General features: G+C 62.5%; 2 protein-coding genes across 3 annotated transcripts; both read right to left on the minus strand.

The window, feature by feature from the left end:
- Window positions 1-47: 47 nt before the first annotated feature.
- Window positions 48-5,588, minus strand: TSSC4 (tumor suppressing subtransferable candidate 4). 2 transcript variants are annotated; one of them, XM_009185367.3, is made up of 3 exons: window positions 3,169-5,588; window positions 1,486-1,642; window positions 48-1,405 (listed from the first exon to the last, which is right to left on the minus strand). In XM_009185367.3, exon 3 carries the CDS (start codon window positions 1,300-1,302, stop codon window positions 313-315), a length of 990 nt encoding a protein of 329 aa, XP_009183631.2. In that variant the 5' UTR covers window positions 1,303-1,405; window positions 1,486-1,642; window positions 3,169-5,588; the 3' UTR covers window positions 48-312. The 2 variants fall into 2 exon arrangements, with proteins under 2 accessions (XP_009183631.2, XP_009183629.2); XM_009185365.4 differs by having other exon boundaries at window positions 48-1,325; window positions 3,169-5,587.
- A 969-nt stretch (window positions 5,589-6,557) lies between these two features.
- On the minus strand, window positions 6,558-27,120 carry CD81 (CD81 molecule). The gene is made up of 8 exons (XM_003909386.4): window positions 26,828-27,120; window positions 13,563-13,677; window positions 9,963-10,060; window positions 9,095-9,169; window positions 8,439-8,543; window positions 7,987-8,088; window positions 7,241-7,327; window positions 6,558-7,151 (listed from the first exon to the last, which is right to left on the minus strand). Exons 1-8 carry the CDS (start codon window positions 26,891-26,893, stop codon window positions 7,089-7,091), a joined length of 711 nt encoding a protein of 236 aa, XP_003909435.1. The 5' UTR covers window positions 26,894-27,120; the 3' UTR covers window positions 6,558-7,088.
- Window positions 27,121-27,210: the final 90 nt, after the last annotated feature.

Raw genomic sequence — 27,210 nt, forward strand, 5'->3', positions numbered from 1 at the left:
CTGCCGACAGACCCCTTTGAGTAAGCAGGGCCCAAATATACAAAAAGTCTGAGAAAGACCCAAAACCTTTATTGTCTCCATCAGGAAGCCAGTGCTTCCAGCCCACACCCCACACCCCAGGAGCCTCAGCAGGTCTCTGCTCGGGAGGACGCCGCCTAGAGCTGCAGCCAGGGCCTCCAGTGCCACCTACAGGCAGCCTGCAGGCTTCCTCCCACTCCAGCTGGGCAGTGGCCAGGCTGCCCCTTGACCAGCCCCACTAGGAAGGCAGCAGGATGGCAGTGGCCAGTGTGGTCAGGCTGGGCCATCTCCCTCTCAGACCTCAGCACCTGGGTCCTCAGGGCTGCTGCCCTTGTTCCGGAAGTGGTCTCGACTCCGCTTCCTGCTGCCATGGAAGCCAACAGTCTCCACCGGCGGGAGACCTGTCACAGACCCACTGTGGACAGGCCCTGACAGTGCCTCCACCTCCTGCAGGCCCCCATGGGGGCTGCCCCACTCCTCGGCCTCTGGGCTCCCGGGCCCGGCCAGATGGGCCAGCTCCACAGGGCCCTCGCCCCTGTCTGTGGCAGGGTTCCCAAGGCCACCCCTGCCCGGCTCTCCCACCTTCCCCAGGACCCTCTTCCTCTCGTGTCTGGCCTCGACCCCTCGGACTGGTTTGGTGAAGACGACCCTCCCCTCCCCACAGCTGGAGGGGTCCTGGTTGAAGGAGGACACGCAGTCAGTGGGGGCAGCCAGGCTCTGGGAGCCCAGGAAGGCCAGGGCGGCGGCCTGATTGCTCTGCTCGCTGACCTCGGTCACATCTTCTAGGCTGTACTTGGTCCAGCGCTCAGGGTGTGCCACGTAGTCAGGGACCGGAGGCACCCTTGGGGAGGCAGGGCTCCGATGGGCCCTGCCCAGGCCTTCCACTGGAGACCGGCCTGAGGGCGCTAGGGGCTGCTTGAAGCCTCCATTGTCACTCATGCTCGTGTGGGCCACAGAGGATGGAGCTCTCCTGGCCGCTCCCTCCAGGCAGTCAAAGATGTCACGGCTGCGCTGGGAGAAGGTGGAGCTCATGCCTCTCAGATGGAATGGCTGCACCGTGGCCGGGAGGAGGCCTGACGGGGGTGAGGGGGGTTCATCAGGACCTGAATCCTCCTCCCCAGGCAGCCCCATCGGGGACAGTGCTTCCACTTCGGCACCACCGGGCAAGCTGAGGTCAGAGTCCGAGTCACTGAGGGAGACTGTGTCGGAAGGCAGCGTGTCATACTCCGTCCCGTGCTCGCCCTCCACGCTGGGGGACGGCTCACCTGTCCCTGCATCAGCCATGGGTCCCCAGGGCCACGCCACACCTAAACCAAAACGGCCCAGGAAGTTTGTCTCTCAGGAGGAACAGTATTGAGAATGAGTTCCCCCTGCAGATCCACTGCCCCTGGATAAGTAAAGAATCAACTGACAGAACTGTCCCACACAGGGTGGAGTCCCGCCTCCCCCTCCAAGCCCTCCTCTCACCTCTCTTGGCTGCTGGGTGCCAGTGATTGACACTGGAGAGTGACTGGACAGCCAAGTGGGCCAGGTGAACGGAGCCCTGATGAAGGTCCTCAGTGGCACAGGCGTGGTCGTCTCAGGCCTGGGAGTGCCCCAGCATTGCCGCTGTTCAGCTGCTCAACTGCAGGTGGGTGGGGTGGGGGAGAGGACCAACTTCAGACCAGAGCACACATGTGTGAAACAGGTTATGTCCAGTGCCAGCCCATTGTCACCCCTCAAGGTGCCAGGCAGGACCGACTTAAGTCTGGGTTTTCAGAGCCCCTGACAGGCTAGGACTCAGGGTAGGGACTTTTGACTCGTTACCTCATTTAATCGTGCCAACCCTCTGCAGGCAAGCTTGGAGCTACTAAGCGATTTTAGTAGTAAGCAGCCACCCAGGGCTTAAACCCAGGGCTGAGATCAGGCAGGAGGGCCACTTATAAGCTGCTTGCTGTGCAGGGTGAGCAGTTGGTACTCCACAAAGAGCCGGCACCTTCCTGATCCACGGGGAAAAGGTTTGCTCCTATTTGCTGGAAGATCCCCGGGAGCTCCCAAGGAATCTGCAGCCAAGCCCCTGGCATCTGAGGGTCAAGCTCTCAGGAAAGTGGGGTGTCGACCATCACCTTGAGCAGCCCTGCTAGGCAGAGGCAAATCCCCGCAGCTCCTGGAGCGACCTCCAGTGGCCTTCCTCCTGTAACACTCAGCACATACCTTGCCTTTCCAGCTGCCTGGACAAATGCTGCCTCCTGTACCCATTTAGTGGTAGAGTGACTAGATGCCTCAGAGCTTGCGTTTCCAACCAAAAAAGACGGCCCATCCACACCCTTCTTCACTGTCCTCGGCCATCCATCCACTGACTGCTCTCCTGCTACCAACACTCCTTGCCCGCCCAGGGTGACCTGTGTCTTGTGCACCCAACAAGGATGGGGTCAGGGGTACTATTAGGGACTGTCAGTGCCCTCCACCAGGTCAAACACAGGAAGGACCTCAATTCCTCTGAGGCCTGACTCTCCTCAGTGAAGAAGCCACCCCAGGGAAAGGCGATACCCAGTACCCCCCACACTGATGACCGTTTTAAAACTGGCAGGAACGGGGCGGGGGGCATAATTTGTCCAAGTCACACAGTATGTTGCAGACGAAGCTGGAGTTCCAACCAGACCCCTGCTTCCCAGATTCGCACTCCCGTCCTCTGCAGCAGAACGCCGCCGCGGCCAGAAGCAGCCTGGTCAGCGGGGCACTCCGAGGGGGAGCGGGGATCGGGCTGCAAGACAGGGACTCCGGGAGTCCGTTCTCGGGGTTCTCGGCGAGATCCGGCAATAAGTGGAAGGGCAGAGTTGACTCCTTCATGTCCGGAGGCTGAAGGAAGCCGTCTCTTTCTCCACATGAATGCAAAGCCCGGCCTTTCTCCACTCTATGTGCCAGCAAGACCTCCCCGCCAGGGAAAAAACGAACTCTCAGTGCCAAGTTGGCTCTCGGTGCGAAGTCGGGCTGGACAGGCCCGGGTCCGGGCCTCAAGAGGATGCTGGTGGGTGCCAAGGGCCCAGTCGCAAGGTACGGGGGTCGGCGAGCACAGCGGGGCCTCCGAGCTCAAGTGTTAAAGCTGCGCTCGGTGACCTTCCGGAGGCTCGGCCGGCCACCGTGGCCCGTCCTCCCTCAGCACAAACCTACCGGCTCAAGGATGCACGGCCATCTCCATCTTGGTCGGCGCCGCACGTCCGTGCGGCGCGCTCAGCCCTCTGGGAAACCGAGTGCTCTGCCGGCCGAGCGCTGCGGCTTCCGCGCCTGCAGAACTACAACTCCCACAAGGCACTGGGCCGCCACTCCCGACGCCTGTCGGGAGGTGTAGCCCTGTGCGCATGCGCCCGGCCCTCTACTCTACGCCCCGGCCCTTGGGTCCGGCTCGGAAGCGGCCCCGGAAACGACGGCATTTGTTGGGGAACCAAGACCGGAATTGACCAAGAAGAACAGGAAGAGGAGGGGCCAGGCCTGCAATTCCCAGAATGCTCGACGACTAACCGACAGCCGGGCCGGCTTCCCGTGGTCCCAGCGCCACCTGCCGGAAACCGCGAGAACAGCGGCCGCCCCAGGCAGGAAGTGCATCATCTCGTATGGAGAACGAATGCCGTTCCCGGCACTTCCGGTCGTGACCGGAAGCGGTAACTGTCGCTCCTCCCGGGCTTCGTCAATGCAGCGAGGCGGGGCTCCCCAGGATCCCACGGTCCCGCTCAGGCCAGACGCAGAGGCGGTCCCAGCCCGAGATGAGGACGCGGGGTCGTGGCCGCTGGGTCCCGGGTGAAGGGGGCTTTACCCGCTGGCTGGGCCGACGCTTTCCCACCCCTAGGGGTTTACTGGGCCCTGGCCGCAAACTTGTGGGGCGTCGTCCTCACACAATTGCCCGGCCACCCTGACACCTCTGGGCCCTCAGCTCTGGTGCATTGGTCCGGGCTCCGGGAGGCACTGAGACGTCCCCCGAGGGCGCTGCGGGGAAGCCGGGGCCAGGTCCCTGGTCCTTCCGGGCAGGATGGAGGCCGCTGAACGCTCAAGCTTCCAAGTCAGCGTGGCTGGGTGGGCGGCAGCCGGGAAGGTTTGGCCTCCGCCGTGCTTGGGAGCCTGTCCAGGGGGCAGGTCAGCTGCCCGCCCTGAAAGGAAGACGAGGGCCCAGGTTCTCCCTTCGACAAGCCGCGTCTCCCTTGGCCACTGGGCCCTGTTGGCACCTTGTGCCCCTTCTCAGCTGGGAGAGTTCATGCCCCACACAGTCAAGGAATCTGAGTTCCCCGTGGCTGCTAGACCTCTGGTCCCTCTGAAAGGCTCGAGAGAGAACTCCCCCAGGGCCTGCTGTCCTGGCATCCGCTGGGAAATAGGATTCAAGGACCTGCTGTGGCTCAGCCTAGAGAAAAGGAGGGGAAGCAGGACCCCCTCCTCGGCCCCCGGTCTGCTGTGCGCCTTTGGGATACCTTATTCCTTAAACTGCTCTTCCCTCCGCACAGGGAACATAGTGGAAAGTAGAGAGGGGGCTCCTTGAACCATCCTGTTACCCCAACCAGTGCAGGCTTGCAAGTTGGGAGCAGCAGGGGAGGAGGGCCTTCTGAGAGACTCTGTAACGCCCTAAAATGCAGGGCTGGGGACAGTTTCCAAATTGGCCCGCAAAGAGGCTGCTGGGAGCCCTAGACATGAATTCCCAGGCACTCATTTCCTCCAGGGGTCAGTTAAATGTGCCAGCATCTCCCTCCCCACAACTAGGGAAAAGCAGCCTGACCCAGAGCAAGCCCCACCCCACGATGTAGGGGAAGATAGGAGAGTCTAGACCAAGCCCATTGGCTGGAGGAGCTCAGACACAGGGAAAAGTACCGGTAGCGCAGGGGCTGCTGAGCCCCAGAGCCTGTCCACCCCCCAACCACCGCCCGCTGAGGGGCTGGTGGGCTCCCTAGTAGGACGAGGTCTTTCTTCCCCTCCAGCCCCTTTGAGACATGGCTCAGGCCTTAGCCACCAGCTCCTCAAAGGAACATTTACAGGAAATAGATGGGCAGGACAGAGACCCTCAAATGCTCGGGAGGGGGCAGTGTGTCCATCCTTTGCCGTCCCTTAGGAGGAGGAGGAGTCCTGCAGCGCACCCAGCCCCGACCCCAAGCCCATCTCATACTGCATTCCTTGGCTGCCCGACCCCTCCTGCCCACCTGCTGACACTGTGTGCTCCTCATGTGCCCAAGGGGCAGGGTGGAAGTGACTGCAGGCAACACAGGGCCTCTCCCAAAAGAGAACACAGAGAACCCTCCCAGAAAGGGCCCTTGCTACCTGGAGTTACTCCCTGGTTTAAACCCAAAGTAAAATTCTAAGCAACCCCAACCAACCGAATGGACACCTCTTGGCCAAACGCATTCTAAAGTAAACCTGAAAAGCTAGTTCAGGCCATGATGACCGTGGGTGGCCCAATGTGCCTCATTATACCCCTCTTCCAGTGGGAATTCAGGCACCGCTGACCAGCATTCACATTAAAACAGACACCTTAGGCCGGGTGTGGTGGCTCACACCTATAATCCCAGCACTTGGTGTATCACCTGAGTTCGGGTGTTCAGGAGTTCGAGACTAGCCTGGCCAACATGGCGCAACCCTGTCTCTACTAAAAATGCAAAATTGGCTGGGTGTGGTGGTGCATTCCTGTGGTCCCACCTACTCGGGAGGCTGAGGCAGGAGAATCGCTTGAACCCGGGAGGTGGAGGTTGCCGTGAGCCGAGATCACACCACTGCACTCCAGCCTGGGCGACAAGAGCGAAACTCTTGCCTAAAAATAAACAGAGACCTTAAGACTCACAAAACAGACTGTATCAATAAAATACCAACGTGACAGCAGGCCCTGAAAGAAGTCAAAGTATTTTACCCCAAAATATATTTCTCTGATGTATTTTGAAATGGCCCTGCAAAGCTGTCTCTTGGGAAAATCTACATTCAATAGAGAATCCCCCTCCCTTTCAGGGTCTATTTCCTGATCCAGGAGATAATTAACTAAGATTCTGGCACCTTTTCAAGTCTGATAAGAAACATTTACAATCTGGAGGCTTCATCTGCATAAGAATAATCTTGGTCTCCACAACTCCTTCTTTTAACCCAGACAGTCCATTCTATTGATTTCAGGTCTTTAGATAAACTCAACCAATTGTTAATCAGAACATCTTTTAATCCGCCTATGACCTGAAAGTCCCTCCCCTTCAAATCATCCCACCTTTCTGACTAAACCAACATACATCTTAGATGTATTGATCGATGTCTTATGTCCCTAAAATGTATAAATTCAAGTAGCTGGACCACCTTGGGCACCAGTTCTCAGGGCCTCCCGGGGCTGTGTCAGAGGCCACAGGTGCTCTTATTTGGCTCAGAATAAATAACTCCGCAAATTTTACAGAGTGACTCCTTTTGTGAACACCAGGGATCCCAACCCACCCCCTCACCCTGGAGCCCACACAGTCCACAGAGCCGAGCCCCACCCGTGCCGGACTCTCCCGCCCTCTGGCCAACCCCTAGGTCTCAGACGCCACTGGCACTGAGGGGCTGGACAGGCCTGGTAGCATGCCTGACGTTCCTTCTTTATTAAATGACGGATTCAGGATGTTGTGATTACAGTTGGAGGTGACTGTTAGAAAGGACAGGTGCATGAAGGCAGAGAGTGCCCATAGACTCGGCTCTCGAACCGGGGCAGAAGGGAACAAGGTGAGCTGTGCAGCCCACAGGACGGGCGGGCTGGGTGGACACAGCCCCCCAGGTCGGCCAAGCTGAGTCTCTGGGCGAGTGGCTCCCAGGAGAGGCCTGGCTGAGCAGGCAGAACTCCCTGGGACCCCAGGGGCAGAAGGACCCCTGCCCTCCAGTCCCCAAGGCCCAGGCCCGTCTCCACTCACACACGCCACCTACATGTGACGTCAGCCCTGAAAAGGTAACAGGAAAGTTCAGAACAAAAACAAAACCTCAAAAGTAAAAAGGCTACGTATAGCAGAGTAATACCGGAAACGTTATATACACAGGCGGTGATGGCCCCCTCAGAAGTGTCCGGGTCACTTGGGGGGCACTGCAGAGGTCCCTGCGGCCAGAGCTGCGGGGCCTCAGTACACGGAGCTGTTCCGGATGCCACAGCACAGCACCATGCTCAGGATCATCTCGAAGATCTGCGGGAGGGTGGTGGGGCGCTCGGTCAGCATAGGGCCCTGCGGAAGGGGCAGCCCAGAGAACAGGCCCTCCGCCCCCGCCCACTCACCATGATCACGGCGACCACGATGGCAGCAATGCCGATGAGGTACAGCTTCCCGGAGAAGAGCTCATCGATCTTCTGGTGGCAGTCCTTCTGCAGGGTGGCCAGGCGCGTGTGGTCAGGGACCGGGCCTCGGCTCCCGGCTCCCTGTTGTCACTCAGTAATCCGCGGTCACCACAGAAAGTGCAGAGGGGAATCCTGGAAACAGCCCCCACCCCCCACCCACCTCGGACCAGGTGGGTGCAGCGGCCCGGCCTCTGCCAGCTTTCTCTTTTCCACCCTTTTTAACATAATTGCGAAATGCCTGGGACACACTGTGCCCTTTTCCCCTGAGATCACGATCATTGGTGTCACTAGACCCCTACAGCATCACTGATGTGCACCCACTGACGACTTTCACTGAGGCCTCAGCAGGCAACTTCCACAGGGCACTATACGGCCTGCAGGCCCTGCCAGCTACAGGCTCTCAGGGGCATCCACACCCACAAGTGCACACGCGGAGCTGGGGGTGCAGGTGAGTTCCGCCCCCCCAGAGCCTCCACCTTCTTCACCCGGCATGCACAGCGCAGGGTGCCTGCCTTCCTCGTGGGCCAGATGCAGTCCCACCCCGACCCTCCCAGCAGGGCAGCCCTGGCAGGGGCCACGCCACCCAGCGTGGTCGCTCCCCGTGGGGCTGCCGTGTGACCTGCCGACTCCACCCAGGGGCTGGGTGGCGCGAGGGGATCAGGCGCGGCCCCGGCGGCCTCGCGCACCTTGAGGAGGTTGCTGATGATGTTGCTGCCCGAGGGACACAGATTGTTCTTGAGCACTGAGGTGGTCAGAGCGGCCAGCGTGCTGGAGCCACAGCAGTCGAGCTGCACAGAGCGGGGGTGCGAGGTCAGCCCTGGACGTGCCCGGGGGATGGCGGCTCTGGGGAACCCACGGGGAGGCGGCCAGGGGTACGCAGCGCTCCCCACTGCAGAACGCATCCAGGGGCCAGCCTTCTTCCTCCTCAGCTGCGCTGCTCAGAGCTTTCCACACCCTGGGCCAGCCTGGCCCACTAGGTTCCCACCCGAGGACCGGTTGAGCCCAGGGGTCCTGGAGGTCCCAAGGGCACCCCTCCTGCTCCTGAGGTCTGGGCGGAGGCAGGATTTGTTCAGGACGAGACACTCCCCAGCCGGGTTCCCGCGGCCCTGCTCCCCGCCCTCGCCCCCGCGGGCCGCACCGTCTCGTGGAAGGTCTTCACCACGGCCTTGGCGTTGTTGGCGTCGTCATCCACCACAGCCTGCTGTAGGGCCTGGTCATAGAACTGCTTCACATCCTTGGCGATCTGGGGGAGGGATGCGGTCACATGCACGGGGGGACCTCCCCCACCTTGCCCCCACCCCACCCCGCCCCAGGCGGACGCACTTTTCCCAGGCTCTCCCTGGGCAGGGTGGCTTCGAGGCCAGACCCCAGAGAACAAGGACTCTGCACTCTCAGCTGCCCGGGGGGTGTTGGGACACGGGAGCTTGGCCTTGTGCTCAGCCCCAATGCTGCCTCCTCCATAAAGCCCCTGGAGATCCTCCTAGCAAGGGGGACCCAGGAGGAGCCCAAAGAGCTCCCACAAGCCATGGGTCAGCCCAACCCCCACCCACGACAGGAGGAGGGTGCCCCTCACCCGCCCCACCCGCGACAGGAGAGGAGGGTGCCCCTCACCCGCCCCACCAGCGACAGGGGAGGAGGGTGCCCCCCTCACCCGCCCCACCCGCGACAGGGGAGGGGGGTGCCCCCCTCACCCGCCCCACCCGCGACAGGAGAGGAGCGTGCCCCCCTCACCCGCCCCACCGGCGACAGGGGAGGTGTGGCGGGTGAGGGGCACACCCACGCACCCAGGCTCACCTGGTCCTTGTTGACAAAGCCCCAGATGCCGGCCGCCACCTCACAGGCAAACAGGATGACCAGGCAGGTGAAGAACTGGAGCCAGGCAGTGGCCAGAGGGAGGAAAGAGGGCAGGCTGTGGGAAGGGCCCCAGGACACACACCCAGGTGCCCAGCCGGTGTGTGTGTGAGGGGCTAGTGGGAGTCACCAGCCCACGACCTGACCAGGAGTGAGCAGCTTGTGTGGAGCCCTGGGGCACAGGGCCTAAGACTCAGTCCAGGAAGGAGCCGTCAAAGCCCACGATGTCCCCACGCGGCACCAGGCTCCGCAGGACGGGGTGGATGGGGCGGGGCGCGAGGTTTGGGGTCACAGGCTGGTGAGTCCAGGATGTCTGCAGCCCCCAGGGAGGCGTGTGCAGCAGCATGACCCCTGACTGGTCTTCCCCACCCCCTTGCTCCTGCTCCCCACAGGAAGGGGGAGCCATGGGATGTGCCTCAGTTTCCCCCACTGGAGACAACGGGCACAGGCTCCCTCTTCCTGGACTGGCCAGGCCCTGGATGGCACAGCCAGGCCTGGGCTTCCCACTGGGGGCGGTGTGCCCGGGACGCTGAGGCTCGCCTCAGAGCTAAGGCTTGCTCCCTGTTATATTTGTGGCTATTTTTTGACAAAGAAAAGCGGTCACGTAGGAACTGGCCACGATGGAGATCAAGCATGATGGGATTTAATTTAAAAACCAAACAGGAAAACCAGGGCACAGGAGCCACCTCCCCCAGAACTCTAGGTTCCACCCTGAGCACCAGCTCTGGCCCCTCCTCAGGGCTAGACGCAGCCCCCCGCCCCTCCCGGGCCCCGGCGTCTGCAGCCCGGGACATGAATCCCCCTGTCTTACCGTCCCCAGCAAGCACTGGGATTCCTGGATGGCCCCGTAGCAGCCCAGGAAGCCAACGAACATCATCACAGCGCCCACAGCGATGAGGATGTAGATGCCTTGTGGGGAGAGAGACACCGGTGGGTGCCTGCACACTCGTCACAGCCCAAGACCCCGGAGGGTCCTGGGTGCCGACCCCACCACAGGCCGCCCAGCTGGGAAGATGTGGGGTTGCTGATGGCCAGGGATGAGCAGCGAGGGACCCCACATCCCAGCCCAGCCTGGTGAGTTCTCTGTGCCTCAGCTACCTCTCCCATGACACAGGACGGAGACTGAGGAGGCCACGTGGGGACTGTGCACCTTGTGAGTGCTCTGAGTGCTGGTGACAGGTGCTTCGCAGGGATGACACCTACGGTGTGGCCCACCGCCTGCCACCCGCCACCCACCACCTGCACCCACTCCCAAAGCCTCTGGGACTGGGCGTGGGGTGGGAGTGGCATCAGAAGGCACAGGGTGGGCCCCGCTGTAGGCTGGGGTTGAGGGGGCAGCCCAGGAACCGGAACCGGAACCAGTGCTGCCTCCCCAGTGTGGTGCGAGAAGAGGGCGGGGGGCCCTGCTGGCTCCTGCCCCCCATCTTGGCTGCACAGCAGCACTTCGGTTATGGGACCTGCGTTTGAACCTGGCTGCTGTGTGGGCGGATCAAGTTGGCTTCCTAGGCCCTGGGCTGAGGGCTGAAGCCCAGCACCCCACCTGGGACAGCTGGACCAGGACATGTAGGCCAGCCCTCCCGAACTCCCCCACGGCCCCTGGCTGGGCAGCACACACCTGGGGAGGGAGAAGGTGCCGTCCAAGGGTGGGGGGCACACTGTGGGCCCGAGACATGGGCCTGGCCACCCAGACAGGGCCCTGTACCCTCGGGACAGCTGTTAGTGTCTCTCAGTGCCTGCCCATTCCCCTATCCCTCAGCAGGCGGGACCGTCCCCTGTCGCTGCGGCAATGCAGAAGGCAGCCCAGGCCCCCTCCTCACAGCCAGGCCCATTGTCCCTGCCCAGTCAGTCCAAGGGAGAAGGTGCCTGGGGCAGGACCCACCGCCAGGCAGAGAACACACCCAGATCTAGGGCTTGGCCACCCAGCCTCCTGCCTGATCAGATGAAGCCTCTGCCAGCAATGCCTTGCAGGTGGCCACCTCCTGATGGGCACAGCGCCCAGGAGCCAGGTCTCCCCCCCCTCAGGCCCTGACACTCCTGGGTTGCAAGGTTGGGTTCACTCACAGGTGCAGGTCAGGAGGGGCGCATTGCCTTTTTTGGTCCTGACAGGAGGTGGGAGGCCCAGGGCTGCCGGACCCCCTGCCAGGCCCGAGCCCCACTCCAGGCTCCTCTCCAAAGCCCTCAGGCCTAACCCACCGCACCCGCAGCGTCTCTGAGGGGAGTGAGCCCAGCAAACCCGCCCTGTTCCCAGCGCTGGGAAAAAAAGCCCTCGGCAGGGCCCAGCCCGCATCGGGGACAGCAAGAGGCTCCAGAAGGCCAGTTCTGGGATGGGCAAGGACTTGACGGCCAGAGGAGATCCAAGCGGTCTCCGTCCAGTGGGGACCCAGGCAGAGCCCACGTCAGAGGTGACGGGTCCTGTGGTCGTGTGGCCAACACCACAGCAGGCTCCTCCAGCCCAGGGAAACCACAGCCAAGGACCGAGGGTGGTCGGCTCTGGGGCTGGAGCTCTGATGTGACCACAGTGACACCATGCGGGTCAGACCCTGGCTTCCAATGCCAGCCTTGCCCTGGCACTGTGAAGGCAGCACCACTGCCCCATGGGGCCTCAGCACAGCCTGTGACCTCTGCTTCTGCTGAGAGTGGGGCGCAGGAAGGAGGCCTGGCATACCTGTCTGGGGTGTCCCCTGTCCTTGCCCCAGCCTGAAGCTTAGTGACCCTTCAGCTCCTCTCCGGCCACACGGGGCGGGACGCCGGTCCAGCAGCAGGAGCTGCTCCAGCCACAAGGCTCGGCCGCTGGGTGCCTGGAGAGTGACGCCTTCCAGGAACACCTGCCTCACACCCAGCGGCCCCAGGTCCTGGAGAAGGGGGCAGCCCCTCCTGTCCCTGGACAGGAGTACGAGGAATGTGCTGGGGGCAGCCTCGTTCTAGGCCAGGGATGCTGTGGTTGTCACTGGCTGGACTGGTGGCCCTGGAGGACAAGGCCCAGGATGGCTGGGAGGACCTTCTGGACCCCAAATAGCCCTAATGATCTGGGGAGCGGGGAGGAAGAGGCCCGGGAGGGGCCCCCCAGGAGAGATGCACCCTCGGAGATAGGATGCTGGCCAGGCTTTGCTGCCCACAGCCCAGGCACACGGGCAAAGCTAAGCCAAGTGCTTCTGAGGACGCGGGCAGAAGCGCCCCAGCTGCGTGCAGGGGGTGTCTCCACACGAGCCCCCGGGACAAGCAGCCTTTCCCATTCTCCTGACACACACCTGTGAGGGCACCACGCCCCGAGAGAGGCCAGGAACCTATGGGCAGGGTCACGGGACCCTCCCCAGAATTGGCTGGGCCCAGAAACCCTCTGTGGGCCACAGGCTTCTGTCTCTGGGGAGGACAGGGACTGTCCCTGTTGACACCGTCTGGACCCCAGCACCAGCCATCTGACCCATGAGCGGGGTATGGGGAAGAAGGAACGGGCACGCCGTGTGGCCAGGGCCCTCACCTGGCCCTGGGGTGACTGCACAGAGGCGGGACGGTGCAGGTGTGGGGCCATTTCGGGCCTCCTGGGGCCCTGGTTCAGCAACCAAGCCAAGCAGCCTCCGTAACTGGTGGGGGGCCTGGCCCTACAGCTCCAGGCCTGGGGCACCTGCCGGCTGAAGGAAGCCCTGAAGACTGGGGACACACAGGCTGCCCACCCCACCCACCCCCCAGCTTGTGAGGGCAACAGGGCCATCCCAGGGGCCTCCTCTAAAGGACAGAAGCAACTCAACAAATGCTCCCAGAGCCCCACCAGCACCAGCCCTGCCAGGGGCACCAGGAGGAGGGGCGCTGCTCTGCACAGTGAGACGGTCCTCTTCCTGCTCCGGGCCTTGCCCCTCCCCGCCTCCTCCTCCATCACTTCTGCTCCTGGGGGTGGGGAGGGCAGCTCAGTCCCCCACACGCAGCCTAATAAGGCCGCAAGGTGCAGCTGCCTGCAGAGGCAGCTGAGTCACACCAGCCTCTGGGGTGTCTCCACCCCTGCCCTGCCCCCTCTCCACCCCTGCCCTGCCCCCTCTCCACCCCTTACTGGGTTCTATCCCTTGAGCTCCATCCCTCCCTCCCTCCCAGGCTCAGTGCAGCCCAGGCATCCAGCCCCACCCTTCCCCGGGAGCCTCCCCTGAAATAACCCCACACTTAAAATAAGCAAGCTCTCGACACAGTCCCTGCCCAGGCCTGGCTGCCACCCCCTGCCCTGACTCAGGCCAAAGGAGCCAGCAGGCCACAGGCCCACCTCCATTTCAACCCTTGTGCCCAGAGCCCTTTCCAGGGCCGCCTCCCTGCCCAGATATGCCATGCCTAACTGCCTTTCACCCTCCATGTCCTCACCCAAAAGGCTAGGCCCTGCCTCCTCCTGGAAGCCCTCCCTGAATGCGTCTGCGGCCACACGTGCACTCACCTACGTAGAAGGTGTTGGGCGCAGGCTTGTCTCCCAGCTCCAGATACAGGAGGTTGGTGGTCTGCGGGTCATGGCGGAGCCACAAGGCTACACCCAGGATCACGCCTCCAGCCAGCTGGGAAAGAGCGGGAACGGTGTCACATGTACCAAGAGGACTGCGCCTGCCCCACACGCGCAGCCTGAGCAGCCTCCTGCCTTGCTGAGCCGCCCGCTGGCTCCCGAGCAGGGACCAGGTGTCAGCTCTGCTGCCCTGGTTTTCGCAATGCCCCGAGGAGCCCCGGGAGTCAGGAAGCATGAGGCAGGTGCTTTGGCCGCCATCTTCTTGGAGCCTGGCCCTGCCCTGCACCTGTGGAGTGCGACTCCAGCACAGGACTGCCAGGAAGACACGGGACGCCGGTTCAATCTGCCTCTCAGATGAAAACGGAATACAGCTTTAGGATAAGTGTGTCCCAAATATTGCATGGGACATACAAAAAAATAATCTAGTGTTTATCTGAAGTTCAAGCTTAATTGGACACCCTGTAGTTTCACTTTCCACATCTGGCCAGAGGTGATACCAGGACCTGAGCATCCCAGGAACACCACACCCTCCTGCAAGGATGTGGCACCACCCCAAGAGTTCTGAGCTCGTTGGGGCACTGCCTCTGTCTGGGGGTGCTGAAAACTCTGGGGTGGGGGCACCCCATCTTTGCTGCCAGGAGGAGGGAGTAGGATTTGATGTTACCAGGCCAAGCTGTAGGCACCAGGGCCTGCGGGGTTTGTGGGATACATCCCTGCTGCCATCAGCCCTGGGAAGGGAAATGGGAGGAAGGAAGCTGCTGTGGTTTCCAAGATGGGCTGGGGGAAGGGGTGCACAGAAGCCGGCCCAGCACTGCCGCTCAGCAGCTGGGGCAGGAAGGGGGCTGTGCTGGGAGTCTGGCCGGCGGGGATGGGGCTCACAGAGAGGAGAGGCCCTCAATGCCAGGTCGTCCTGTGTGCACACAACCAACTCTAGCCAGGTGGGGTCTACCCTTGAGACTGGGTCCCAAACCAGGCCCAGCTCAGCCCACTCTGATCATCCGACCAGGCCAGGCACGTGCCCTAGGCCCCCCTCCGCACGCACCAACTCCTCCTCTCTCCCTGGGGCAGTGCCCAGCCCTCTGGTGGTGGGAGGGGACACAGGCTTTTCTTCTGTCCCTCGTGCCTAGCACCATGCAGGGCACACTGCGGCCATGTGATCCCCATAAATGACCAGTGGCCCTGAGTCCTGCTGCCCCTACCCTCCACTCCAGGACCCCTCGGCCTCCTGCTGCCCCCTACCCTCCTCCACTCCAGGACTCGTCGGTCGCCTCTTGCAGATGCTCCTCCCTGCTAGATGGGATGGGGATTGAGTCCCCTTCAGACCCCTCCTGGGGTTTCTTCCCGCCCCAGGCATGAAACATGGCCCCACAACCCTCCAGCAGCCTGGGGACACTGCATCTCTAGGACACAGTCAGTTCCAGGGTCCCTGGTCCACAATAGGAGGCCCTTGTTGCTGGACAGTCTGGGTGGGTCAGGCTTTACCCCCTGCTGCCCCAAGAGGACAGTACGAGAATCCCCTAAAACCCAGTCTGGCAGACAGCCGTGCGCAGCACTCAGGCAGGGACCATCCACACCAGGGCGTTCTGAAGAAGCCTGTGGGGTCAGGGCCCCACAAGTGTGGCCACCATCCGGCTCCCATTGGCCTGGGCGAGTCTGCCTTCCTCCTCCATGCCACTCTCACAAAGGGCCAGGCCCTGGGGGCTTCCTGGAGGAGGAGGCAGGGGGACACAAGATGAAACCAGCCAGGTGAGGAGACACCCAGGGCGATGAGGGCACAACTTCCCCAGCGGAGAATGTCAGCCCAGAAGGCAGCTGCTCCCAGAGCTGAGTCGGAATGCTTGGCTCTGCCACCAGCTGGGTGCCAGGCAGGTCCTGTCCCAGCAGCTGAGGCCTTGCCTCACCAGCACCAGGCGCCAACCCCACCACAGATGCAGGGCTGCCGGTCAACTGCAGAAGAGAAACCGAAAGCTTAAAAAAAAAAAAAAAGAGAAACCGGGAGCTGTACCCAAGACCACCACCTGGACAGCCCCACTCCTGCTCCAACGGCCCTGCCAGGGAAGCAAGGCCCTAAGGTGGGGGTGGGCAGGGGACTGTGCCCAGCAGCGTGTGAGCTTCGGGCCCCAGTACCATGGCCCACACGCAAGGAAAGCCCTGAGGACTCCCCAGGCAGGCCGGTCTAGGGCCTCGGTGAGGGTTCGGGTGGGTGGAGGAGCTGGGGGCTCTATACCTCTTCCCCCTTCCCCTCCCCTCCTCTGGGACCTAAGCTGGGCCTGGCAAACAATAAGGCCAGAGGGGGCTGGGCGTGGTGGCAAGCACCTGTAATCCTAGTACCTTAGGAGGCTGAGATGGGAGGATCGCTTAAGCTCAGGAGATTGAGGCTGCAGTGAGCTATGATTGTGCCACTGCACTCCAGCCTGGGTCTCAGAGCGAGGCTCTGTCTCCGAGAAAAAAATTATCCAGGTGTGGTAGCTCACGCCTGTAATCCCAGTGCTTTGGGAGGCCGAGGTAGGAGGACTGCTTGAGGCCAGGAGTCTAAGACCAGCCTGGGCAACATATCAAGACCCCATCTCTACAAAAAGTAAAAATAATTAGCTGGGCATGGTGGCATATGCCTGTGGTCCCAGCCACCTGGGAGGCTGAGGTGGGCAGACTGTGGGCCCAGGTGTTGGAGGCTGCAGTGAGCTGTGACCACAATGCTGCTGCACTCCAGCCTGGTGGGGCTCTCACCCCAAAGGGGTTGTTGGTGGTCCCCCGTAGCGGGGCTGCCAGAGCACCTTCTCCACGCACCCGACACAACCACCTGGGCTGTGGTTTCTCAGACCTTCTTCTGAGGAGCTGTACCTCCTGCCCTCCTATGGGAGTTTCAACTCAATTTCCATACTTTGGTTTAGAGAGGACGGCAGCCTCCTTCCCCTGCCCAGGCCCCAGACTGAAGCTCTTCCGTGCCGAGGGGAAGGTGTGTTAGAATCACCGAGGGCCCGACGGGCACCTGCGGGCAGTACTGGAAACCATCTGGCAGCTGGGACCCCAAGTGTGCCCCTCACATGACAAGGCCCCAGGGAGGCCAGGGGCCCCCGACTTCCAGAATCCTGCAGGAGCAGGCAGCTCCTAGTTCTTCTAGGCCCATTACACCCGTGGGAGCACAGGGAGGGTCGTGGACAGTGCAGGAGAGGCAAGAAGGGTGGGGGCTGGGGGGTGGCCCCAGAGAGCCTGGCTGTCCTCACCCTGTTGCCCTCCTGAGCTGGCTCCATCTGCAGCCTGGTGGGAGGAGGTGGCGAGGCCGAGAGTTGCCGTGGTAACTCTGGCTTCCTCCAGGGCCTCTGAAAACATCGCTTATTTTGTTTTGAAACTGTGGTCCGGAGACCGTTTTGAGAGCTGTTCCAGGACAGAGTGGGGCAGGTGGATGGGGGAGCCTCATCCCCACAGAGACCTGGCGACAAACCCTGACTCAGTCACAGGAGCTGCGGGGCCGCTGGAAGGGTCCCCGGGCTCCCTGTACCTCAGTGTCCCCCTCTATGAAACAGAGCTGATCCTGGAACCGTGCCTGGCTTGGAAGCTGCTCCATAGGGGCTGATCCACCCCACGCCCTCCCTGGCTGGGCAGGGACCACCTCTCCTGTAGCCTGGGCACTGAGGGGATGACCCCATCTAATGGGCACAACGTCCTAACAGAAAGGTAGTGACAGCAAAGCTTAGCCTAAACCCCAAACCTGCTAATGGTGGGACTCCAGGCCACATTGCAGCTCCTTGCTGGGCTCTGGGAAGGGGCTTCTTTTCAGACTCCAGGGCCATGTGGGGAGGCTGCCCCCAGACAAGCCCCGGCCCCAGGCCTCTGCTGAGGGTTGCAGGGAAGGCTGGTCCTGGCCTGCAGGGCCTGGAGGAGCCTGGGTCAACACCAGGAAGGACCCGAGGGCCCATGTGACTTTTAATAGGGCAGAACAGCTGGGCCAGGAGGGGGTGGGTAGGACAATGGGAAATGGGGGTGACGCCAGCCTGCCCACCTCAATTGTCCCCGAGGCTACCAGAAACAGTCAGGAGCCACCCTGGGTGGAAAAATGGGGCAGGAAGGAGTGCCAGGCACTGGGCAGAGGCCTCACCTGGGCCTTGGTCTTCCCAGCCCTAGCATGGACCCACAGGGGGCCACGCCAAGCTCTCTGGCCTTCAGCAGGGACCCTGAGCTGGAGCTAGGTGACAACAGTGGTGGTGATGGTCACCCCCAGTTTCTGGATGAGGAAATGGAGGCGGAGGGGCTCCCCTAGGGCCACCTACGAGGGAGGGCAATGGCATCTCCAAAGCCCCACGCCCCGTGGTGGGAAAGGCAGAGGTGCCCCTGCCCCATAACAGACCCCACGTGGCAGGACTAGAGTTCCCCAGAGTCAGGAACCTGCTCTCCGAAAGACACGGGGCAGGGCCTGGTAAAGGACCCGTGCCCTGAACGTATGCAGAGCTTTCCAAATTCAACAGCAAGCAAACCGACAACCCAAGCTTTACAAGATGGGCAAAAGATGGGAACACACCCTTCCCCATAGAAGATACACAGCAAATAAGCACACGAAGAGATGCTCCACCTCGCTAGGGACCAGGAAACCCAGGTCAAGCCGCAGCCACAGCCTGAGCACACCCGGTGGATTGGCTGCCATGAAAACGACCAACCACAGCACGTGCTGCTGGGCGAGGTGACTGGGGTGCACAAAATGGTCCAGCCACCTTGAATAACAGTTTGGCAGTTATGTAAAACTGCTGCTTAAGTGGTGAAACCCACATACACATGACCCAGCTGCTCCACGCCCAGGTATTTATCCAAGAGAGATGAACTCAGGTTCACACAAGACTTGTACACAAATGTTCTAGCAACGTTTCTTGTAAATGCCCCAAACGGAAATAACCCACATGCCCACTGACCGGTGAACGGGTGGACCTGGGGGTCATCGCGGCCTTGCACACGTGGGTGCAACCCTGCTCGGCAATAAAAAGGAACAGACGACGGGCACGCCACAGCACGGGTGCGCCTCTGGGTAACTGTGCTGAACCAAAGAGGCAGAACAGCAACGGTGCACAAGGGCCTTCTGAGTTCACTTGTTGAAATGCATGCTGTGTGCACCCACAGCGAGGGCCTGTGGTTGCCCTGGGACGGGGAGGAGGGGCAGGAAGCAGGGATCCCAAGGGTCCCAGAGGCGCTTGGGGAGTTGGTGACGGTTTCACAGGGGTATAAATCTGTCAAAAGTTACCAAGTTGTTCCCTTTAAACATCTGCATTTACTGTGTGTCAATCACGTCTAAATAAAGCTGTTTGAAAAGCCCCCACGTCCCAAGTCCCTGATGACTGAACTCCTGGGGGCCAGTGTTTCTTCTGGGCCCCAAAGGCCCCAGGCTGCCATCTTGGTGCTAACTTCTTCCGAGGCGGAGCCAACGCTTCCCAGGGGCAAGCAGCAGCGTGGGAAACACCAAAGCCGTGTCCTTAGAAGTGCAGTTTTAGGATCCATCAGAGTTAGGACTGGAGTAACTATGGAGCCTGGATGTCAGTTATAAGAGAGAGTCCCGCTTTCATGGTGATGAGGTAGAGGGCAGCCCAAGGCCCTGGCTGCTGAGTGCCTTTCACCTAGGTGACCTCAGGCCCATCTCAGCCTCTCTCTGCCTTGTCTACAAACCAGGAAATAAAAGTGCAGAAGCTGTGACATCCACACAACTCAGCCTGCACAGCAGCACCCGGCTCTCCAACACAGGTTTCATAAGTGCTGGAATCTGGACCTCCTGTCATCCCTCTCCCCACAGAGACATCCATACAGGCACCTCCCTGCTCAAAGCTTGCCTGTGGGACGCCTCTCTGCCACCAGCTCCCACCTCCTAAGATACTCCAGCCTCCCGAGGTGCCCCGCTTCTGAGATGCCCTGCCCTCATGATGTCCCGCCTCCCAAGTGGCCCGGCCCCAGAGATCCACCACCTCCCAAGACACTCCACCTCCCGAGACGCCCCACCTCCCGAGACGCCCCACCTCCCGAGACGCCCCACCTCCGAAGACACTCCACCTCCCGAGACGCCCCACCCCACAAGATGCGCTGCTGGGGGTTGGGGATGGAGGGTGGTCCTCAGGATGGAGCCCAGGTAACCTGTGGGGTTCCTGGAGGGCTCCTTGCAAGGCTACTGAAAGCAGTGTTTGTAACTCTATGAAGGATTGTTTCTTTCTCCTTCCTGGGAATTAATAAATAACAGAATCGACTTCAAACGGGGGGGCTGCCAAGCACACTGGGTTCCTGCCCAGCCTGTCCGCTGTTTCCAAGAAGCAGCTGAAAGGGAGCAAAAGGCAGCAGGCGCTGCCCAGGCAGGCCGAGGGCAGCTCCCCTAACCATGCCAGCTGCCCGCTGCCCCCGCAGGCCCCAGACAGCCGGGAGTCAGAACTTCGGGTGGGAGCTCTCCACGCCAGCACACACACCCCCACAGCTGCAGGAAGGGGCAGGGATCTGGTCGCTGCACCCATACCTTACCCCCACCCAGACGGGCCAAGTGGTCACCCCAAGTGCTGCTCAGGCACCCCAATGGGGGACGAGGACAATGGTACATCAGCTCACCCGCCTTTACACAGAGGCCAGGCGTCTGTGTGTCTCTAGCCCAGGCCCTCCCTTGATGCTCCTGGGGAGAGGGGTCACCAGGCAGGGCCATACTGCGGGCTCTGTGCCTGCTCGCCCACCCCAGGCAGGGCCGTACTGCGGGCTCTGTGCCTGCTCGCCCACCCCAGGCAGGGCCGTACTGCGGTCTCTGTGCCTGCTCGCCCACCCCAGGGACTGCACAAGCAGGAAACACACTGGGAAAGGCCCATTTGGTTCAGCCACTGGGAGGTGCCGGGGCCTGAGACCCCCCCTCCAGGAGGACAGTGAGGCCCTGAGGGAGGAAGGAAGGGAAGAAGCTCCCTGGAGATACTGGGTGAAGGAGGGTGAAGGAGGGTGAAGGAGGGTGAAGGAGGGGAGTGGTTCGCCAAGGTGCTTCCAGGAAGGGACGCAGGGGGCCGGAGGTGAACGGCCCCTCCAGCCTGGGTCCCCGCAGGCCAACCCCTCACTCTCTGCCCACCAAGAAGGGGCAGTGCCAGGCCTGGGTGTGGAGGTTGGGGACAGGGCCAGACTCCTCCCTGGGTGATGTGGGGCCCTCTCAGGCCCTCCTAGGTGGTGAGCAGCTGCCCCTCCGACCCCATTGTGGCCTCCAGGGCCGGGAAGGCAGCATGGAGGGAAGAGGAGCAGGAATCCTCTCCTAGGCCAGGAAGCGGAAGCTCCACTCACAGGGCCCCTGGCCCCTGGCCCCGAGGAAGCCGCCTGTCTCAGCATCTAAAAATAGGTGTCAGGCGAGGATGCTGGCCTTCGGGCCCCGCCTGCTGGGGGCATGTGAGGAGTCATTTCCCTCAGGACCAGGAGGATGGGCACAGGCTCAGAGGATGCTGGTGTCTCCCAGGCATCGGGGGTGGTGGGCACCGGTGCCCCGAGGACCAAGCCCCTTCCAGGGCCAGCTGTTCCCAAGGCAGGGAAGCCAGGAAGCCCCTTGCTCCACTCTAAGCCTATCCCTGCTCTGGGAAGCTCCTCTACCCCATTGGCCCCTGTAGGAAGGGTGTGTCAACACAGTCCCAGTGACCCACTGGGGAAGAGCCAGGCAAGGGGCTGTGGGGTGGCTGGCAACCCCAGGGCCATGTGCTTCAAAGAAAAAGGTCTGGGTGGGCCAGTGCCCCCGAGGGAGGGTGACGGGAGGCGGGAGATGGGTGGCCTCAGGCAGAGGACCAGAGAGCAGGTAGAGGGGCCCAGGGCAGCTCAGGGTGTCTCTGGCCACCAGCAGTACCTGAGATGCTGCCCAACACAGCCTGGTCAAGAGCCAGTACCTGCTCCCGCCTGGGTGTGGCCACCCGCCCCAGAGGCACCCCACTCAGCTGGGGCTCCTCACAAGCCACCACTCTGGAACCGTGGCTTCCTTACTGCCCAGTGGGCCTGATAATCACCAGGCAAGCCTGGGGCGGTGTGGGTGGCTCCAGGCTCGGAGCCTGCCCAGCGCAGAGTGGGGACTACTTCCTTTGAGCTGCCTTCATCTTCTCGGGGACAGAAGGAAAGACTGTTCCATGCAGCCCCAAGGTCAGGCCGAGTCCCGGGGGGTGGAGGAGTGGCCTGCGGCTGCCCCATGTACTGTGTGAGAGGGTGAGCTCCCAGGGGCCCAGGATGGGGTGTGGGCTGGAGTCTGTGCTTCCCAAACCGTGGCCCCTCGGAAACCCCTGGGGTCCCACTCAGAAAGGAGCTCCAGGATCAGGACTGTTCTGGGCCCCCATCAGCCTGGATCCTTCAACTGTCCTGGGGTGAGCCTCATGCCCTGTCATGTGTTTTACCTACGCTGTTACCTGGGGTTGAGCTTTGAGGTTAGTTCTGCACCGCACTGGATATCATGCTCCTGGCAGGCTGTGAGGGGCCTGGTCTGGCTGGGGACAGAAGTGAGGACCCCAGGCTGCCCGCCTGCCCTGATCCTGGAGCTCCATGTAACACAGCACAGGGCGCCCTGCGGGGTCCCCATCACTCAGCCCTCTCCCTCCCATCCTTTACCTTCTCCGAATCGCACCCCTTCCATAACTGGGAGCCCAAGGGGCTGAGGAAGAGGGAAGCAATCACTTTCGAAATGTAGTGGGAGAGCACAGCTCCAGACAGAAGGGCAAGGCGGGGTGGGGGCGTGAGCCACCAGCCTCTGGCCAAGCTGGATGCTCCCTCCTCTCAGGCCCCTGGCATTTGGCATCTCACACCTGGACTCTCGAAGCTCCCCTGCTGGGGCACCCGCATCCAGGAGAGAGGCACTTACGAGCTCTGCGCCCCTGGCCCCCCAGCCCTACCGCATCTCCTTGAGCCCGCAGCCCTCAAACACCTCGTGTGGGGAGTGGGGGGCAGCTGCCTTCTCCTGGCCATCCTAAGGCCATGGCATTGGCGGCTAGCACAGGACGCCTACAGCCCCGAAAGCGAGATCCAGCTGACCTTCCATGCCCTTGGGCATGGCCCCTGCCTGAGGGGACTCCTCCAGCACTGGGGGCCTACCTGGAAGACCCTCAAGGGTCTCTCATGATTCAGCACCTGCTCTGCAGCCCAGGTTGGGGGGCTTAGTTTGGGCCCAGAAACACAAAGAATGTGTGTGCAGGGCTGGGGGACACTGAGTAAGTCCAGAGGTTCCTGGAAGGCTGTCCAGCATACCAGGTGCCACTGCGTCCTACCAGGCAGGTGGGGACGACTCGGAAGTGGAGATCACTGAAGCCCATTTCTGGGAAAGCCTGGTTCTTCTTGCCCAAAGGGGTGCTGGGAACAAGTCAGACACCTGCAGGGGTGGAAGACCACCTAGCACCCACGGTGCGCCCAGCCTGGATCACAGGGAGGTGGGGCCCAACCAAGGGGCAGGGTACCTGGCTCCTCCCAGCCCCACCCCATCCCCAGGGTCCTCTCCAATCCGCAGCCGGCACGAGGGTGACCACCTGCTCCCTCGCACAGGTGCCTGGACTCCAAGCCTTATTGACTCTATGAGCAAAGCTCTTCCCATGGCGGGATTTCAGGTGCGGAAACAGGGGATCGTTTGGGGTCTGTCTCCCTGTCTGGGCTTGGAAGCAGTTATGAGATAGGGATTGGGGATGAACCAGATTTCTGAAAGCTGAGCTGAACTGGGCGCTGGGGCGGGTGTAGGAGAAGGACCCTCAAACCCAGGAAAGAATGGAGGGCTTTCGGGCACGCACCCTGGTGCCCTCAGGGAGGGTGGGTGACTTGTCAGCACGCGGTAGAGCCACAGCCAGCCAGAGGGGCGACCAGGAAAGTAGGCCCACACCTCCTTGCTTTCGCTCTGTGCCCTGCACTTCTGGACGGCCTCACTGGGGCCAGTCTTTAGCAGGGACAAACTACAGACTTCCTCTTCTCAGCCTGCTTGCCCCAGTGACCGTTTCCCCAAAGCTGTGCAGTCAGACAGCCTGGGGGAGCCAGGGAAAGTCCACACGCCCACTTGGTGAAACCAGGCACAGGATGTCCTAGCCCCCCTCCCCCACAGCGCCTGCCAGGGTTGCAGCCCCTCTCCCGGAAGGACGGCGATAGACTTGCCAAGTGACAGTCATGTGCCGTCTGGAAGCGAGAAATACCCGTTAGTGAGGCTTCTAATCAGTCTCTTTCCCGGCCGGGTTTGGCTGCCCTGCCACTGGGAGGTGGCCACCAGCTGCATTAGGTTGGGGGAGCAGCCAGTCCCAGGCAGGAGACACAGCTCTTCTCCCTGCAGGGACTGGTGACACCTCTCCTGGGCTCCCTGGCCAGCCCCCGAGGAGAAGACTCTTATATCCATTTCACAGATGAGGAAGGCAAGGCTCCCACGGGCCAGTCCCCTGCCCCAGGACACAGGCTTTCCTGCCCTGCTCCTGGCAGCAGTGGGTCTCAGGTACCAGCCGCCTCTGATGGAGGCTCCCAGACCCACCCAAGGGACAGGATTTCCACACTGCTTGGCCAGGGTGTCTGCAATATCTTCCCTGCTTGGGCCAGCCCCGCACCCAGGGAGACCAGTTCTCATTGGCCCCCAAAGCGGTCAGGGCGCAGGTGCACGCTGCCCGGACCTCCCCCTCGCACCTTGGCTCGGGAAGTGAGACAGCAAGAGTGTGAGTGTGTGTGCAGGTGGGAGTGAGGGTGTGTGCACATTCGTGTGTGTGAGTGCCTGTGCGTGTGTGTGGGGGCTCCTTTCTGTGAAAGAGGTCAGGCTACCCCAGCCGCCTTCTCCCACAGGCAAGGCCTTTTTCCTCTCTAAAACGGAACTTTTAACAAGCGCCCCATCCAGACACGCATTGTCAACCTCCTCCCCACCAGCCTCCCCTGAGCCCACGGGACTGCACTGAGTCCCTCTGGGCCCTGCAGGGTTCCTGCAGCCCCTTCCCCACTGCACATCCTGTCTGCCTGGGCTGGGTTCTCTGAGGCAGGGGTCCCTTTGGACCCTTGGCCAACCCCCATACCCTGAGCCCTTCCTGTACCAAGCCCCCTGTCAACACTCAGGCATGTCAGTGAATCCACCAACAATGCCAGGAGGCAGGCTCATTGAGGGCCCCCACTGCAGACGGGGGAGGCCAAGGCCCAGGACCAGGGCAGTGTGGTGGGGACTCCACTGAGGGAGGCCCAAGCCCATGGCACTGTGCTCTCAGCCACACACCCTGCGACACCACGGTGGAGGGGGGTCCACCAGGGTGGTGCCCACCAACCTCACCTCACCCAGCCTGGCATTCCTGGCTACAACAGAGCCCCAGTGGATGGGTGGGTCCACAGTGACTGTGAACGGACTCAGTTCTCAATGCTTTGCGGGGAGCGGGCCCTGGGGAGAGGAGTGGTGAGGCCTTGGAGACATTTCCTCGAGCCTTAATAACAAGCATCCCTGGGATGCGTCAGGTCTCCACCCCAGCTGCCTGGGAAACTTCCAGGCCCGCCGTGGCGACACTCCCGGGGGACTGCCAGGGAGACCTCTCAGCCTGGGCAGGCAGGAGGGACTCACCCAGCGGTGACCCAGCGGTGACGCATTGTCCAGAGAGCAAAAATCCACCTCCAGAGAAGTCCCCTTCCCTGACTCCCCTTCAGCCCCCGCCCCCAGGCCCACACTCTCCTCATCAGGGGATGGGGCTCCAGGGGCCGGCAGAGGGACATCCTGTGTCCCGTGCCTCTCCCACATGCCTGGGCTGAAGCAGGCCACCACTAAGCAACGGCCGAGGTGCCAGGGCTGTGCCTGGGGAGGGCAAGCCCCTCCCAGATGGCCTCGCTGCCCCCACTGCCAGGGCAGAGCCAAAGGCTACAGTGACTCCCACCAGTGTCCCAAGCAGACTGTGCAGAACAGTCGGTCTTGGGGAAGGTGGGATGTGACCGCCCCACTCCTCTCCCAGCTGAGAGTTCAGTTCAGCCTCTGTCCTTCCCCGTCCAAACAATCTCCCTGCCCCAGATCCGCACTGGGATCCTCAGCAGTCCAGATGGGAAACAGATGTCTCTGGTCCCACACACTGGCTCCAGGGGCCATTTTAAAAGTTTGCCCTCCCTGCCTCAACTTGAGAAACACTCGGTCCACTGGGACATCAGCCGAGTCTTCCACGAGAAGGGGGTGACAGCCTGGGGGGACACGGGGAGGGGCTTGCAGTGTCTGCCCAGGGGCGTGGCCTCGGGGAGGCCACGATCATGGACACCCACTCCAGTCCTTCCAGGCCAAGAAGGGATTTCCACCCCCTCCCCAATTCCAACACTGACAGGAAATGGAAACAAAAGGCGAAAGCCCATCAGTCACTTCCCAGCAGCAAAGACTGCGGTCAGGAGAAAGCCATTCTCAGCAGGAGACCCTCCTCCACCCACGTTGGCACCCAAAGATGCCCAGCGTGGGGGCCCCTCTTTCCAAAGCAGCGGCCCCACTCCCAGACCCTGCCATCCACTCCAGGCCCCTGCTGCCACTCTCTTCCTTGTGCCAACTCAGAACCGCGGGACCCCACTCCTGCAAGGCCTCCAGAGCCCTTCTGGGAGGAGGCCTAGGCTGGAACGCGTCTGGGTGAGGAGAGGGAGCTCGGCCCCCAGGCAGGACAGCCAGGGTGCGCGCACCCCAGCTTTTGGGCCATCCCAGCGGTGACGTCCTTTTAGGCGCGACCCCCGGGAAGGTCCCGGGTGGTGACAGCAGACTGGCGAGTTAGCTGGGCTGGGGAGAGAGTGAGGCGGATCGCCCCCAACCTCGGGCAAAGTGTGCGCCCCCGCCCCACCATCCAGGGGCGGCGGCCCTTGATGAGCTCATGGGGGCGGGGCGCCAGGAGTCCCGCCCGCGAGCCCCCCCTTCGTCCCCGCGAAGCAGCAGTCCGGAATCCGCGGCCAGGGACCCGCGCAGGCCCCTCCTCAGCTGAGGGGCGGCCGGGTACTCGGGTCCCGGCCCGCGCCCACCGCACCCATCACTACCACTTAGCGGGAACTGCCCGGCGGCCCCCAGAAGCCCCGGCCCGGCCGCAGAGCTGGGCCCCCGCGCACAGAGGCCCCGAAACTCGGCTCGCAGCCCTCAGCCCCAAAGTTGGGGGGCGCGGCGGCCCCGGGCGACCCCCCACCCCGCTCCTGGAGCCCACAGGTGGCCCCACAACTTGGCGGCCCGCGCTGCGCCCGCGGGGCCTAGCACGCGGCCGCGGGACCTGCCCGAGGTGGGGTGTGTGCCCGTCCCCTCCCGCCCTGGCCCCCGGCCCAGCCCTTACCCAGAAGACGAAATTGAAGACGAAGAGCAGGTACTTGATGCACTTGGTACACCCCTCCACTCCCATGGCGACGCGGGCGGCGGGCGGCCTGCGGGGCGCGGGCCGGTCCTGGGAGGCGGGCGGGCCGGCGCGGGGCCTGGCGGGCAGCCGGCAAGGGGGCCTGGCGGGCCTAGGGGCCTCGGTGCGAAGAACGGGGCGCGGGGGCGCGGGGGCGCAGGGGCGCGGGGGGCGCGGGGCGCCGGAGGCCTGACCGGATGCGCGGTGGGGTCGCCGCTATCTCCGCGCTGCGCGCTCGCTCTGTGGCCGGGCGCGCGCCCCGCTCAGCACCACTTATAGGACGCCTCGGTCCCGCCCCCCGTAGGCCCCGCCCCGGCCAGCTCGCG

The sequence above is a fragment of the Papio anubis genome, chromosome 12 (genome assembly GCF_008728515.1).
Source record: "Papio anubis isolate 15944 chromosome 12, Panubis1.0, whole genome shotgun sequence".
In the NCBI taxonomy this organism is placed as follows: domain Eukaryota; kingdom Metazoa; phylum Chordata; class Mammalia; order Primates; family Cercopithecidae; genus Papio; species Papio anubis.

Coding starts and splice junctions, on each gene's coding strand:
- TSSC4 (XM_009185367.3), bottom strand. CDS start 1,302: ATGGCTGATGCAGGGACAGGTGAGCCGTCCCCCAGCGTGGAGGGCGAG.
- CD81 (XM_003909386.4), bottom strand. CDS start 26,893: ATGGGAGTGGAGGGGTGTACCAAGTGCATCAAGTACCTGCTCTTCGTC. Junction 8,544..9,094: donor GCTTTGTCAACAAGGACCAG/GTGAGCCTGGGT, acceptor TCCCTCCCCCAG/ATCGCCAAGGATGTGAAGCA. Junction 7,152..7,240: donor TCGTGGTCGCCGTGATCATG/GTGAGTGGGCGG, acceptor ACCCTCCCGCAG/ATCTTCGAGATGATCCTGAG.